Source organism: Zingiber officinale, chromosome 8A (genome assembly GCF_018446385.1).
Source record: "Zingiber officinale cultivar Zhangliang chromosome 8A, Zo_v1.1, whole genome shotgun sequence".
Taxonomy (NCBI): domain Eukaryota; kingdom Viridiplantae; phylum Streptophyta; class Magnoliopsida; order Zingiberales; family Zingiberaceae; genus Zingiber; species Zingiber officinale.
The window spans coordinates 26,572,153-26,588,510 of NC_056000.1; the positions used below are offsets into that span (position 1 = coordinate 26,572,153).

At 36.9% G+C, this 16,358-nt stretch overlaps 1 protein-coding gene across 2 annotated transcripts; it reads left to right on the forward strand.

Annotated features, from left to right (window-relative positions):
• LOC122008130 (probable ADP-ribosylation factor GTPase-activating protein AGD14) lies at nt 1-15,899 on the forward strand. 2 transcript variants are annotated; one of them, XM_042563731.1, is made up of 14 exons: nt 1-162; nt 351-502; nt 4,152-4,213; nt 4,313-4,400; nt 4,495-4,556; nt 4,643-4,736; nt 4,845-5,318; nt 5,893-6,339; nt 6,426-6,599; nt 6,769-6,873; nt 6,962-7,033; nt 9,313-9,445; nt 9,533-9,602; nt 15,296-15,899. In XM_042563731.1, exons 2-14 carry the CDS (start codon nt 404-406, stop codon nt 15,408-15,410), a joined length of 1,995 nt encoding a protein of 664 aa, XP_042419665.1. In that variant the 5' UTR covers nt 1-162; nt 351-403; the 3' UTR covers nt 15,411-15,899. The 2 variants fall into 2 exon arrangements, with proteins under 2 accessions (XP_042419665.1, XP_042419666.1); XM_042563732.1 differs by having other exon boundaries at nt 2-162; nt 354-502.
• The last annotated feature ends 459 nt before the right edge of the window (nt 15,900-16,358 follow it).

Below are 16,358 nucleotides of genomic sequence, written 5' to 3' on the forward strand. Positions count from 1 at the left end.
ACTTCGTCGAGAAAACAAAACCATCTCGTTCTTTCCGTAGAAAAAAGGACAACTTTTTGGCTTTCGCCGCCTCCTCATTTCGATCGATTCCATCTCACCCGATTGGCCGATCGCCAGCTCCATTCCTCGTGTGCGAATCCATCCATTTGGAGGCCGAATTAGGTACTGTCTCCCCCCTGCTCTCCATGACATTGTTGTTTAGATCTTAGCCTTCGAGGCTTTAATTCTTGGATGGCTGCGAGATCCGGACGTTCTTGTTTCGTTTTTGGTCAAATACCCATTTTTCTCCTGATTGATGCGTGCGTTCAAGTCAGTTTGAGCATTTTTTTTGTGTTTCTTTTCTGATCTAGAAGTGGATCACGTGCGAAATTTCGGGCATCCGAGGAGGTAGTGGGGAATTGTGATGGCGAACCGGGTGAAGGAAGACGAGAAGAATGAGAAGATAATTCGAGGGCTCTTGAAGCTTCCTGCCAATCGGAGGTGCATCAATTGCAACAACCTGGTGAGGTTACTTTCTTTCGGTGAATTGACGTTCTATGTAAAAAGTATGCCCTTGGTGCTAAGGAGAAGGCCATTTATATTTAAATAGAATAAAGTGATATGGTTTTGTTGAAAGGTGGTCAATTGATACTACACTTAGACCAAATTGAATAGATTTCAGTTGAAGGTATGATGGTAGAGGGAGGTAAATGGAGACTTCATTAATTAAATTTGATTTAGTAGATCTAAATGTTATTAGCAATATAGTCTTGTATAGAGTTGAATGGAGAGATAAAATCCATGTACCTGATCCCAAATTGCAGGGACAAACTACTTGATGATTTTTCTGATTGTACTTGAGACATGGTATGTGTTAGACTATGTGCAATTATATATCTCAAATCAACATAAAGTGTTCATTTTTTAAAATATATATATTAAAAAATGAACACTTTATGTTGATTTGAGATACATAGATAGGTGACTATAACCATTTTCATATGCGATGTGGAGTTAATGTTGGGATGAAAATCCTTGCCTGAGTGAAAATATACATGTTTGTAAATATTTGTAAGTAACAAGTGTTAGTGCAGTCATGTCCTAAGTAATCGTGTTCGACTAAAATGTTTTGATGTGTTGGGCAAAGGGTCTAAGTTACATTATTATTGATGTGTGCATAAAGTTGCGTAGTGACTTGGTAGATGTACCTGGAGTTTGAAAAGTTTGACTTGGTGCGGTCAAGTTGGTGTGGCTCATCGCTCAAGGTTTGCTAGAGAGATCAAAGAAGGATGGTATGAGATATATGAGGGACCGTATGATGAGGAGCATTGAGGTGACAACTTAGTTGGAGGAGACAAACTACATAGGTAAACATGTGAAACATGAATGTGGAATGAGTTTAGGGCTCAATGCATCCAAGGGAATTATGACCTTGTGGGCAGAGGGTTGCAAAGATAAACTCTCAAGTCTAAATGAGAGATGACTTGTATAGGTAGATTATTATTTAAGCAAAACACTCAACAAAGAAACACAGTCTTTGTGTTTATGGTGTTTTAGAATTATAGTTGATGATCCGGTAGTTTGGAGGTTGATCCCAGTCTAACTGCTTGTGAATAAAACATTTTTGTTCGGAGTTCAGTATAATCATCAATCAACTGCTAGGGATTAAGTTAATTCAATTCTTCTTTGAATTTAAAAAATAAGTGTCTAAAGAGGATCTTATGCACTACAATCAACTAACAAGGTTTGAGTTGAGTCAAAAGGTTTCCAGTCGACTGGATTTCCAATGAGTCAAATGGAAATAATAGTTAGCGGTGAACAATCCCGTGATAGACTGGTGAAAGAATTGAGTCAACCGACATTTAACAAAAAACTGGACGAAACTTATCGAAACATTGATTGAAGACTATAAATACAGGGGAAAGGGAGCTCAAAATACAACAACAAAGCCATTCCACAGCTACACTTTGTCTTCATTTACTTTTTATAGTCTTTTATGTTCAGGGCTTAAGTTTAATCCCTCAATCTCTTAGTCTTTTTAATACATCATTGTGTTTTTTCCATTTGTTTTGATTGAAAAATGGTCTTGTATGAGGTTTCTCTGGCTCTAGTAAGGAGAAAAATAGTGAATTTTCAAGGGCCGACTCACCTTAAGAATATGTAGGCCATAGTAGGAACTGTAGGCTCAAAATCACATAAACTCAATTGTGTTAAGGCTTTGGTATTGCAAAATCACCTTAATTTCTTATCAGCTCAAGCACTATGCTCCCTCTCTAGCCATCCAGTCTATCTATGATCCATTCCCCACAGTAATTCAATTTGTCACCAATGCAACCTCATTTCATCAGATAATATCTTCATTAGTTAGGTTAACTATGAACCTTTGGCAGAATTAGTCTACATGAACAATCAATATATTCTGGAAGTAACACCTCTGTAAAAACATTAATTTCTTACCTGCTAATACTGAAGTAATATCTAGATTTTTATGCTATTTGGTAATTTTCTAGCTCATTAAAACTGAGCCTTGGTTTCTATTTATTTTAGAGCAAACTTGATTATTGGTCCTGGATTTAAAAAGCCTCTTGGTACTAGCTTGCAGTAAAGCAAGGTTTGGTATACCAGACATCCTTGTATGCATATGTCATTTTGTAGTGGTCATCCAAGCATCATAGTGGAATAACAGAACTCATTATCTTTTATATGCTGTTCATTTTTTATTTTCATAAGGCAGTCAACTCTCAAGTTTTTTGAGTATCATGCCTTAACTTGCTAGTCTAGGTAACTGCTGTTCTTATAATGTTCCTAAAATCAGGTCATATATGTAGATTTCTCTGATTATATATGACCTTTTTTTTTCACAATAATGAAGATTATTACTGAATCACAAGCCATCATCATAGAGTAGCCTGGCCTTGTTTGGGTAGATATAGTATATTGGAGTGAGAAATGTGGAAATTTTCTTGATTTTACTATTTTGGGATCTCAAATCACATGAAATGGTGATAAAAGATTAGAAATAGCAATGACCTTTTGACTTTTATTCCCATTGGAGGAACAGGCATGAGGATGAATTCGAAAATAGGAAAAAAAAAGAATTCAATGAGTATACAACAATGCTTCAAAAACTAAGTTTTAGTGGTTATGGTAATTAAAACTTATCAATCCTCATCCTATTCTGCATGATGGGTTGCCAAACAAAAAGTGACATTCAGTAAGTTACTAAGTTATTCCTATTCCTAAGTTCTCTTTCCATTCTCTCCTTTTTCTTTCATTATAGCAAAAAGGTGTGCCAGGACTTCACAAGAATCCCTTAACAGATATGCATACAACATCATATCTGAAGTCACTCAACAAATTAGGAGAATTCGTGGATAAAAATAAAGATGTAAAAATGGTTACTAGTGCACAATTTTTTTTTGCCAATCTATGCAACTTTATGTTGTGCCAAAGCCCACTGGTAGTTTGTGTCTAATCAGGAAACAAACAATTGGATGGTGGCAAACACAGCACTCTAATATTTAGTTTTGACTATATTTAATACAAATGCCCTATGATTGTTATGCATATAAAGCAGAAGAAATTTTAGCTATTTACACAAACTCAAACTTCCTTCTTGCATGCGTGCTCCTCCAGAAGCACACACAATGACAAATAATGGTAAGTAGAGATTGATTAGTAGCATATCCAATGAAACAAGTAATTTTCTTGCCTAATATGGATCACATACTATCCCCCCTCCTCCCCCAAACTGAAAATCCATAACGCCAATGGCTACCATTTAGTTGACCTATACCTGTTTCTTTGATAAGAATCGATACAATGTATATAAGAATTAGAATCCAGTTCTTCATCAAATTCAACAGGTGAATCAAATTCAATGGGGTCTACGATACCATCTTCATCCATGGGATCCCAAGTTCCAGGATCAATCGAAAGTTCAATTCTATTTGAACTACTCGTAGCAATTGTAACAACCAGTTTTGCTATGTTAGGAGATATCATTATTGCTGAACCTAATGCAACCATTGCATGTGCTGGTAAAGAGTAATTGAATAAAAATTGAATACCACAATACCCAAGGGTTCACAAACATCTGAGTAAACACAGTTTTGTCCTAGTAACTTGCTTGTTATGTTTCATTTGTTAAGCTAATGTATATTTCTTGACAGGGTCCACAATATGTGTGCACAAATTTCTGGACATTTATCTGTACAAATTGTAGTGGAATACAGTAAGTGTTCACATTTTTTTTTAGCTGCATGGATTCATTCCTATTTTTGTCCAGTCATTATTTATATGATATATTATGTTGTATCATTTTTCCTTGCAGTCGGGAGTTTACCCATCGTGTCAAATCCATATCTATGGCTAAATTTACTTCCCAAGAAGTTACTGCCCTTCAAGAAGGGGGGAATGAGGTACAATTCTATTGAAAGTATTCACTCACTTTTTTTTAAACATATAATTTGGCTACTCTTTCTAAGCATGTAAAAGGTACTCTGTTTCCTACAGCGTGCAAGAGAAATTTACTTTAAGAACTGGGATTCACAACGCCACTTATTTCCAGATAGCAGGTTACTGCCCATTCTGTCCTTGCAGTTCTTTAGTGAACTATCATGCCTTGTTAACCTTAACTGTTTGCTATTCCTTGGAGTTGCAGCAACATTGATAGACTCAGGGAGTTCATCAAGCATGTTTATGCTGACCAAAGATATGCTGGGGAGAGGCCTGGAGACATGTCTCAGAGGCTGAAGGTAGCAACTGATGGAGTTATTGTCGATTTGAAAAGTTCTACTTTTGACAGAAAAGTTACTCATGTCAAATCTGCTTGACTAAAATTTGTATTATTTGTGAGCTTGCAGGGCGATAGGGACAATAATAATGAAAACAAAAGTGAAGAATCATATAGAGGTGGTTCCAGAAGCCCACCATATGAAGGTCGCTATAGTCCTAGTTATGGTGGTCGAAACGATGATCAACGTTTCAGATCCAACTATGGAGGAAGAAGTCCTGGGTCTAATTTTGGAGGGAGTCCTGGATACAATCAGGGTGATATCAAGAGAAGTCCGACTCATTTTGAGGTGGTAGATGATAGAGTTAAAGATGACAAAGTTAGAAATGGAAACCAAAACAGAAGGTTTGAAGAGCATAGGTTTCCGCACATGCCAAAGCCAGATGGGAGATCACCAGAACATCAGAAAGATGTTGGTAAGCTGAGTCCTCCGGCTGTGCGCCCTGTGAGCGATATCTTGGGTGATAAGGTACCCCGACTTCAGGTTGGCAGCATTCCTAAACCAAATGGATCCAGCGTACCTGATGATTCTGCTCAGACGATGGTAAGTGATTGCCATATCTTAGGGAACATATTATCAATTAGGGATATTAACATGACTTTTTTGCTATCTTGTCAATGTGGTACGCCTACAGGCCCTCTAGACATATTTTCTGCCATGTGAATTTAATAGAAAATGACTTGATATTTTCCTTCTTTTTTTCCCTCTTCCAAAGCTGTTTTCTCACTGATAGCACTGTTACTTTTTTTTTTGTAAGTGTAACTCATAGAAAAACACTTTGTCTATAATAACTCATAGAAAAACACTTTGTCTATAAGGCTTATGCCCATCCGTAGCCAAAATCTAAGATGACTTGAGATTGTTTTAGTCAATATTCTCATAAGCTAATGTACGAATTAGATAAATGAACAGAGTAATAGATATTTCACTATTTTGAATGCATGTATTTTTCATTATATTGGTCAAAGCTACAAATTTCTGGACTTTGACAATCAATCGAATGTTTTATTTCTTGCATTGCTCACACTTAATTGTTTGATTTCATACATAGATCATGTGGTTATTTGTTCTTCAGAAATCTTCTTGGATCATTCACACTATATCTACTATGTTGCAGAGTTCTTTATCTCCAAGCAGCATAGGCTCTGCTGATGCAAATTCAGTGCAGAAGATGGCATACATGGATAGTCTTATAGATTTTAGTGTGGATCCTGAACCTACTGTTGCTCCAAATCCAGAGCAGTATGTTCCTCAGCAAACTACCACTGTTGCTAGCGATGGGGGAGAGTGGGCAGCTTTTAATTCTGGGCAGCAAAGTGCACCTCAAGTGGCTCCTAATGCAAACCCATTAGTATCAGGTCTTGCCCAGTTATCAGTTTCAGGATTAGCACCTTCAGGGAGTATTTCAACTTTGCCTTCTGGAATTGATTTGCCCACAAAAGTTGGTATTGGTGGGAGCTTGTCCACTGCAACAAAACAGCCAGCACCATTATTTTCATCCATGGATAGCATACCTACTGATCAGCTATCCAACGCATCTGGAATTGAATCTTCAAACAACCAGGTAGAGGCATTTTCTTTTTTGTTCACCTAGAGTTCCTTTTACTTTCAATTGTTCTTAATTTGCAAGTTGTGTTTTGTTTTTGCCAGAAATGGTTGCCATCTGCTCCACATGGGCAAGGCTCTTTAAATACCCCAATTGCAAATCCTGCTGGACATCTTCCTAGAGTTGCTACTAGAGCACCACAAAATACAGTCACGGGAGTTTCTTCACAACCATCATTGGAGGGAAATACGTCTAGTGGGAGAAAAGAACTGCCAGAGGTAGCACACAATCTTATTACTAACTTCAGGAAATTGACCATCATCACTCAAAATTGTTAGTTTTGTACAGGATCTTTTTGCCTCACTTTATCTGACTGCACCCCTATCAATCTTATTACTGACTTCAGCAAATTGACCATCATCACTCAAAATTGTTAGTTTTGTACAGGATCTTTTTGCCTCACTTTATCCAACTGCACCCCTATCAGCTCCAATTTGGCAAAGAGGGCTCTATCCTGGTATGGGGTATAACATGTATTACCCAACCAGTCCGGTAATGAACTTTCAGTGTATATGAGTCTTATTAACTGTTCATTAGTGTAGTGTTCTTTTTAGACTAACACTTTTCCTTTCACCTCCAGGTGGTGCCGGCAATTATTCAATCTCCAAAATCTGTGAACCCATTTGATATAACCAGTGATCCAGCTGCAATGGTATGATATCTCTTTTATTTTTCAACATTCAACAGTGGTAAAAGATTCAGTATGTCACATCTGTGAAACATCATGTATTCGCTATGTGCTTATTGTCATGTCATCCACTGTAGGTCCAAACCCTGAAAAGGGCTACTTCATTGGACAGATATCTACTAGTGTAAAACTTCATAAAATCATTTATCATGATGTTTATCTTTATATAATTATCAAATTATATTCCTGATTATCTTTTTCTTTTTTTGCTTATTATTTTCCTATTCTATGTTCTTAGAAAATATGCAATCACAGAACAAATTTGCTTACATGACTTTGCTTTCATTAGTCAACAAAAATATCGGAAAGGTCAAGTTTTTTTCATTTATTAGCTTTTTGAATATTTTAAAAGGTTCATTATGAAAGTTTAAATTTGTATTTAAGTAGAATGGTTAATTAAGCCTGCACACAATGCCATTGATTTACTTTTCATATATGTTGATGATATGTGCTAATTGATGAGAGAGTAATGGGAATAAATTCAAAACTTTAATTGTGTAAAGAAATTTTATAAAGTAAGGCTATTTTCCTAGGTGGAATAAAAAGTAGGGAAGATGGAAAGATCAAAAGGAGATAGAATTAGAGAAGAAGGGAAAGATCATTTCCTATGTCTTGTTTGTTCGAGGGAAAAGAAACATGTGAAATTTTTTGCCCATCATTTCCTTGGAGGGATTCATAGGAGCAAAGAATTATTATCTTATCATTTTTATTTTCAAAAACTTGAAATGATAAACATTATGAAAATTAAGCTGTTCAATTTTGACTGGAACAAAATGAGAGAAGGAAAGAGAAATACTTCTCTCCCTTTTCTTTTTCCTCCCTCAAATTCTCTCCAAAAGAAATTGAGAGATTGGACATTGGAATCACTTCTACCTCTCTATCCACTGCGTTTCTTTTTGCAGCGTTTCGTTTGTAGGAAAGATGCAAATGTTTTAAGTTAATTGGTGAGGATATGCAAGATGAATGGATTTGAAATCCTTGCAAGTTATTATTAAACAACAAGAAAATATTGATGAAGGTAAGATTTGTAGGATAAAACGTAGGTGATTAAAATCTAGAAAATTTTGAAGTCTTGTGTGCTTATTGTTGTGTCTTAGGTTAAATGAAAAAATTTATATACATGTGAAACAGTCATATAATTTATGGTTTGATTTTTATGCAGTTAACACATATTAAAGTTGGTGTTTAAAAATGCTAAACGGATGCATAAGATCATTATTTCTATTGTGGAGCAATTAGGTATAACTCCAAACATATGATGCAACAAGAAAGAACTAAATTGGAGTATGTATGTGTTGGCAAGTTGAATCTATTAAAGTTGGAGAGAGGAGTATTATTTAGAAGACCTAAATGTTACTAGCATATAGTTTTATGTAGTCCGATGGTGATATATGATTGTATGTAGCCAACCCCAAATAGTTCAATGATGATATATGATGTATGTTGCCAACTCAAAATAGTTGAGACACATGGATTGTTGTTATTAGAATGCTTGATGCCTGCTCACTAATTGATACTCACAGGAGAGTAATTAATAGTTATTGTTCACCTAACTTATTAGGTAAAACAATTACAATCAATAATACTGAACAATTTTGACATTGTCAATATACTCATTCGAAATCCTTTGTGCACTTAGTTTCAACTTTCATTTGCCACTTTCTGAATGTCAGATATTCTCCAAAGCTTAAACATGTTGATGATCAAATTTTCTGTGACCATTCTTGATAAGTGATAGGTTCGGCTACTCTCTCTTTATAAATGCAGACATATTTTTTTTTTTTACAATTTTATAACATTTTTTTGCAAATTAGTTTAATATAACTTTGAGTACTTAAAAAGTGTGTATATTATTAAATATTGCTTAAATGTTTGAAATGCAAATTTTCTCTATTATCTAAGCATCCCAACTTCCACTTCATCCTTTTTGTTAGGCATATCACATGTTCTCAACCATTCTAGTTTGTATCATTAATTTCCAGAATTGTAATATAAAGGAATCTTAACCTTACCTTGGAATTTGAATATATTTTTTTTATTTCCAGAATTATGTGCTGGCTCCACTTTTGACTAGACATTTCTCATTGTGAAAGCAATTGCCTCATACTTTGATATGTAGATAGGATAATATTCTGTGGTGTATGAGCAAAGCTTTCATATATGGCTAACCATCAACTGGCCTTGTAGCTGTAACATACTAATGTAATGGGTGTGTTTAATGGTTTGCTTTTCTCCTGATATAGGTGACGCCTCTTCAAGGAGCATTACCAAACATGTCTCCTCCAGGCTCCATACCTCAAAGTTCAAGTTTTCGAGCCCCTTCCCCACATTGGATGGCATCACAACAATCGCCCTATGCATTTAATATGTTGCCAAGTAATTACATGATCACTTGAGATTTCTAGTCAACTAATTCATGTAAATTTTATGCTACATTACACTAATCTAAAATTCAACCCTTAGGTCCCTTTGCAATGTCTCAGATTCCAAACAACATGCCTCCACAAATAACTAATGCCACGATGTCTCTGGGGTAAGTTCTCTAGTTGTATCTAATTCTATTTTGTTAACAAGTGTTAATTTTCACCTGTTATTAAGGAGTATGATATTATTGAGATTACTTATGTCCTTACTGATTTCAATTCCCGTATCAAGCTTCTGACAGATTTACTTATCATACTGTAATTGGCCATCTATTCTCAGTTCTCCACAATCTTCTTCAGTCCTTTTATTGATTCCATGTAGCAAATTTAAGTACGTTTTAGAAAAGAGTCAAAACCTAACTAAGAATTTCTCCTTCTCAATGATGGATATTTTTTTTTAAATATACTGTCTTAAGGTTTAAGTTACCTCACTTTTTAACTAGATTATCATGCTATATATAAATTTACTAAAAGGGAGGTCTTGAAATTGAAAGGTTGCACATGGAATACCCCACACTCAAGGAGGTATATAATTTTATCCTAATTATATTACTTTGTGGCCTTAACAACAATTAGGTGTAGCTCTAACAGATAATAAAAATAAAAGAAATAAGTTTAGGTAGTATATTTTATAATTAGAATAGTCGAATTGATTAGTACTGTAAAGAGTGATCAAGACTCAGGACTTTGTGAGTCCAAAACTTAGAACTTATTACTTAGCAGGTACCTAATTTATACAAGAGATGATACACACACACTTTACAAGAAAGAGACTCTTCGGTTTCTATGATACCAGTAAACACTCTTAACTCCTAGTTTCCAATAGAGACTCTTCGGTTCCCATGATACTATTAACTCCTAGTTTCCAATATTCCCCCTCAAGTTGGAGCGTAGATATCAAAGGCATCCAACTTGTTGCTGAGATACGCAATCCTTGGTCCTCGAAGAGCTTTGGTGAGCAAGTCTACCAGCTGATCATTAGAGTTGACGAAGGACGTGGTGATTTCTCCAGAAACAACTTTCTCACGGATAAAATGACAATCCACTTCTATGTGCTTTGTTCGTTCATGGAACATTGGGTTAGAAGCAATATGGAGAGCTGCTTGATTATCACATATTAACCTCATCGTTCCAACCTCACAGAAATTCAACTCAGCAATGAGTTGTTTTGACGTCCACACGTAGCAAGGGCCATAGCTCGATACTCTGCTTCAGCGCTTGATCGTGCAACCACATTCTGTTTCTTGCTCTTCCAAGAGATGAGGTTTCCACCAAATAGAATACAATACCCAGAGGTGGATCTCCTATCATTCGGGGACCCAGCCCAATCTGCATCGACATAGCCAGTAATTTCTTTGTGTCCCCTATTTTCATACACCAATCCTTTTCCAGGTGACCCTTTAATGAATCTCAAAATTCGGACAACAGTATCCCAATATTCAATACGAGGGGAACTTAGGAACTGGCTTACTACACTGACAGCAAAAGCAATGTCTGGTCTAGTGATAGTGAGATAATTTAGCTTCCCCACCAATCTTCGATATCTGCTGGGATCAGAGAATAGTTCTCCTTGATCAGGAAGAAGTTTGACATTTGGATCCATTGGGTTCTCTACTGGTTTGCAATTTAACATTCCAGTTTCTTCAAGGATATCGAGGGCATATTTTCTCTGGGATATGGCGACTCCTGACTTGGACTGAGCAACCTCTATTCCAAGAAAATATCTCAGTTTTCCCAAGTCCTTTGTTTCAAAATGACGGAGTAAATGTTCCTTCAATCTTTAAATTCCAGCGTGGTCATTTCCTGTTATGACAATATCGTCTACATACACCACAAGATACATGCATAGGCTCGAAGAATGCTTGTAGAATACTGAGTGGTCTACTTTACTTCTGATCATTCCAAATTCTTGTAGAGCCAAGCTGAATCGTCCGAACCAACATCGAGGAGACTATTTAAGGCCATATAAGGACTTGTGGAGTCTACAGACCAGGCCTGACTCTCCCTGAGCAGCAAACCCAGGTGGTTGCTCCATATAAATCTCCTCAGATAGGTCACCATGCATGCATTCTTGATATCAAGCTGGTGTAAGGGCCACTGGTTCATGGCTGCCATGGAAAGAAAGATTCGAACCGAAGTAATTTTTGCCACAGGAGAAAACGTATCTCCATAATCTTGGCCAAAAATCTGAGTGAACCCTTTAGCCACAAGGCGTGCTTTAAGTCGATTCACAGTGCCATTTGGCCCAACCTTCACAGTAAAGACCCATCGGCATCCAACAGGATTTTTCCCTATGGGTAAAGGAACCAGGGACCATGTCTGATTAAACTTCAATGCTTGCATTTCTTCAATCATTGCCTGCCTCCATCCTAGATGAGAAAGGGCCTCCTGTACATTTTTTGGGATAGAAACAGAGGACAAGGAAGAAGTGAAAGCACATTGTATAGGAGAAAGACGATGATAACTAACAAAATTGTAAATAGGATGAGGGTTACGAGTGATATGGTTACCTTTGTGAACCGTAATTGGGAGATCAGAAGGATCCGAAATCGGTTGGGATGCTTGGTCAGGCACTGAAGCACTGGGCTCATGAATAGGAGCTGGTTGAGGAGTCGGAACATTTCGGGAACGATGCTGATAAGTGATCAAATGAGGAGATCCTTCTTGAACATTGGACTCAGGAGTGGTTGTATCAAGAAAGGGTATTGGCAAGACCGGGGATGGAATGACAGTTTCTTCTTTGGAGGTGAAGAATGGTGTATTCTCAAAGAAAGTCACATCGGCAGAGATAAAGAACCGATGCAACGAAGGAGAATAACATTTGTAACCTTTCTGAACCCTTGAATATCCAAAGAAGATACATTTAATTGCTTTGGCTGCGAGTTTATCTTTTCCTGGAGATAAATCATGCACAAAACAAGTACATCCAAAGATACGCAGAGGTATCTTGTATGTTGGTTCATTGGGAAACAAAAGGGAGTGAGAAACTTGATTACCCAATACTGAAGATGGCATTCGATTGATCAAATATCCTGCGGTAAGAACCGCATCAACCCAAAAACTTAGAGGAACATTAGCTTGAAGCAATAAAGTACGAGCAGTATCAAGCAAATGTCGATGTTTTCTTTCTGCAATACCATTTTGTTGTGATGTGTGTGAGCAACTAGACTGATGAATCATGCCTTTAGCGATCACAAAAGAGTTGAATGAAGAAGAGAAGTATTCTTTAGCATTATCACTACGGAAGATGTGGATTGTATGACCAAATTGGGTAGAAACCTCGGAACAAAACTTCTTAAAATTCTCAAATAGTTCAGATCGTTCTTTCATTAAGTAGATCCAAGTACATCTTGAATAATCATCTATAAAGGTAACAAAATAACGAAAATCTAGAACAGAAGTTGTGTGACAAGGTCCCCAAACATCAAAGTGGATTAACTCAAAAGGAAACTTGGATCGACTAGCTTTCTTATTTTTGTAGGAATAACGAACATGCTTACCAAGTTGGCAAGGTTCACATTGGAGAGATTGTAAATGAGAAAATCTAGGAACCATCTTTTTCAACTTACTCAGACTTGGATGTCCTAGACGATTATGAAGAGTATCTGGAGAATCAGCCGCAGCACAAACTGTAGAGGATGAAGATTGAAGGAAGTAGAGCCCATGCGACTCAGAGCCTGCACCAATCATCTGTCCCGTACTCCGGTCCTGGATATGAAAAGAATCCGGAAGAAAGGTTACTGAGCAATTGAGAGAGCGAGTTAACTTACTAATTGATAGTAAATTAAACGGGCTGCCGGGAACAAGAAGAACATAATCTAAATTTAGAGTAGGAAGGGGAGAAATTTTGCCTACTCCAGCAGGTTGTATTTTTGAACCATCTGCAAGGGTTGTAACATGGGTTTTTTTTGTGGAAGACAAGTTTGAAAGCAATGAAGGATTACCAGCAATATGGTCGGATGCACCGGAGTCCAGAATCCAGGAGGAAGAGGGCAAAGAGTGAGAAAAGCAAACCGAAGAATTACCAGATTGAAGTTCTAGGGCTGCTACATCGCTAGAAGCAACTTTGAAATTAAGGAACTCTTTATATTCGTCGTTAGACACGACGAACTTGTTTTCTTGTAGAGATTCATCTTTCTTGGCTGAGTCTACCACTTGCACCTGTGACATGTTTGCAGATTTTGCTGGGAAGCCATGTAAAGTGAAGCATCGATCTCGAGTATGTCCTATTCGATTACAATGGGAACACTGTGGTCAATTTCCACGACCTCCTCTCCCACGTCCACGACCCCGGCCTCCACGATCAGAGTTGGTAAAGAGTATAGCAGAATCAACTTCAGTTTTGAGAGACCCATCGGTCAATGGCACACGAACCAACCGATCAATGAGTTCATCGACAGTAGGAATATTTGGGTTGGTAAGGACTTGATTCTTGACACTGTCAAAATTCTTATGTAATCCGTGAAGAACAAACACCATATACATCTGATCCAATTTCTCCAACACTTTGTTGGGATCGCTGTATGTTAGGTGCATCTTGACTTGATGAATCGTGGACTGGGCTTTGTTGAGATACGAAGTTAAGTCATGATCCTGCATCTGAAGAGTTGCCAAATTATGGACAGAATCATAGAGCCGTTGAATGTCATTGGCATAAACACTCTTAGCTTTTTTCCAGATATCATAACAGGACTTGTAGGAGCGATAATGAACCAAGAGTGATGGGTCAATAGACTGCCAAAGAAGAGACACCAGCTGATAATCCACTCTCTGCCATTCAGCCTTCGATGCATCATCATGCTCCGCTACTTGAGTTTCGAGGTGATTCGAAAGCCCTTGACCAAGGAACCAAATCTCAACAGCCGAAGACCAATCCATATAATTTTTGCCATTGAGTTTCTCAGAGGTAATAGAGGGAGTTCCTGAAAAGGCAAATGAAAAGGCACTTCTCTGGACTCTTGAACCTTGCTGGACCATGCTCGATGAGGATGAGGATGAGGCCATAGTAACAGTGATAAGCTAGTGAAGCAGAGGAAGAAGAGGCGACCTTGTCTGGTAGGTGTTGTCTTCTGGATTTGAGAAGAAAGAGACAAACCCCAGGCTCTGATACCATGTAAAGAGTGATCAAGACTCAGGACTTTGTGAGTCCAAAACTTAGAACTTATTACTTAGCAGGTACCTAATTTATACAAGAGATGATACACACACACTTTACAAGAAAGAGACTCTTCGGTTTATATGATACCAGTAAACACTCTTAACTTCTAGTTTCCAACAGAGACTCTTCGGTTCCCATGATACTATTAACTCCTAGTTTCCAACAAGTACAAATAGTATATAGGGTAAAGTGAGAACAAAAAATATTATTTAACGCAATAATTTTTAAAAAAATTAATTTGAGATTACTAATAATATATAGCCTTGTATAAAGTGCAATGGAAGTATAAATTTCATTAGTTATATTAACTTCATAAATCTCTCTCTCTCTCTCTCTCTCTCTCTCTCTCTCTATAGTTGAATACTCCTGAAACTGAAATTTGCATAATTTGATCAATGAAATTTCAGTCCATTGCCTACCTCACTAGAATGAAATTCTTCGAAGTAATATTATCTTTGGTTTTTGAATCTTAATTATATATTTGTTACGGAAATTCAATATAAGCATGAATGTGCTTCCCCCTCATCGTGTACAAAGAGACCAACATTTATTTCAGTAGGCTAATCTTTTTTCTTATTGCAGACACTTTAGAAACGTAGAACACGTTTTACATGCACTGATACCACGTAATCTCTATCATTGCAGTAATCAAAGTGTGTTGTCTGGTACTTCAAACATTGGTCAAAATCAGTCTTTCAGTTACAACCAACCAAACACTCCAAATTCCTTTGCTCCTGTGGGAAGCAATCCCTTTGGATGAACATGAATTTCGGAACACTATTATTTGATATTTATGTTGGCATCTTACCCATTTGTTCCCTACGTGAATCAAAATTTCATTGAGGACCTGACTTGATGAAGCAACTACAATCCACTCAAAGGTCCACAGTCTTTCTTCTGCTCTGATAAGACTGAAAATTCTAGTTCGTCATGTGAATGAATTGAAGAACAATGGTGATTAGTGTCTGATTTTGATGAAGGTGTGCGAAGAGATCTTCCAGACTATAATGTAAATTTCTGTTTATTATTTGAAAATTGCCATGCTTGTTTAGGTTCGTTTTTTCCCCCCTTATTGTCCTTTCGGTCTGTGCATGTTGTTTAGTAGATTGTGTGTCAAAATTTTCCATTGTTTGGATGCCTTTTTTCCATTTGTAAGTTTTGCATCATATTGTGCCTGTAAACATGTAATATTAGGATCAGATGGATTTCTAATAATGATATGCAAGATTTTCCGTTGATGATTGAACCATCTTTTTGCTTTTCTCTGTCTCCTTACGTGATAGTTAAATTTAACTTGATAGTTCATAACTGTGCAGATTTCGCTTGAACAATTGCCCTGTTTGGTCTCCTAATCATTAAAAATGTCCAATTAAGGTCCTCTATTAGTTCAATGAACACAACCTCCCCTCCTCAGTGTTAACGTTGACAATGGAAGATGCACAATGGTTGTGCTTGCAGTCAGTGAAAATGTTGTGATTTTAATCTAAATGTTTAAGTTTCATCCAGCTAATCGACTTTTCGAAATATAATTTATCCACACTTAGCCTTAAGTCTAAGTTATAAAGAACACAAACATAGATACGCTGAAAAGTTAAAGAAATAAGGTTACCTACACCATTGTGAGATGTTATCTTGTACGACTATAATAACTTGGACTTAGCAACAATGGAAAAATTAACTTTTAAAAAACATGTATAACAGATTTTAG

What these genes read in the sequence shown, in the direction of transcription:
- LOC122008130 (XM_042563731.1), top strand. Translation starts at nt 404, where the DNA reads ATGGCGAACCGGGTGAAGGAAGACGAGAAGAATGAGAAGATAATTCGA. An exon ending in ACAAATTGTAGTGGAATACA is followed by an intron (nt 4,214 to 4,312) that starts GTAAGTGTTCAC and finishes TTTTCCTTGCAG; the next exon opens with TCGGGAGTTTACCCATCGTG. An exon ending in CCAGTGATCCAGCTGCAATG is followed by an intron (nt 7,034 to 9,312) that starts GTATGATATCTC and finishes CTCCTGATATAG; the next exon opens with GTGACGCCTCTTCAAGGAGC.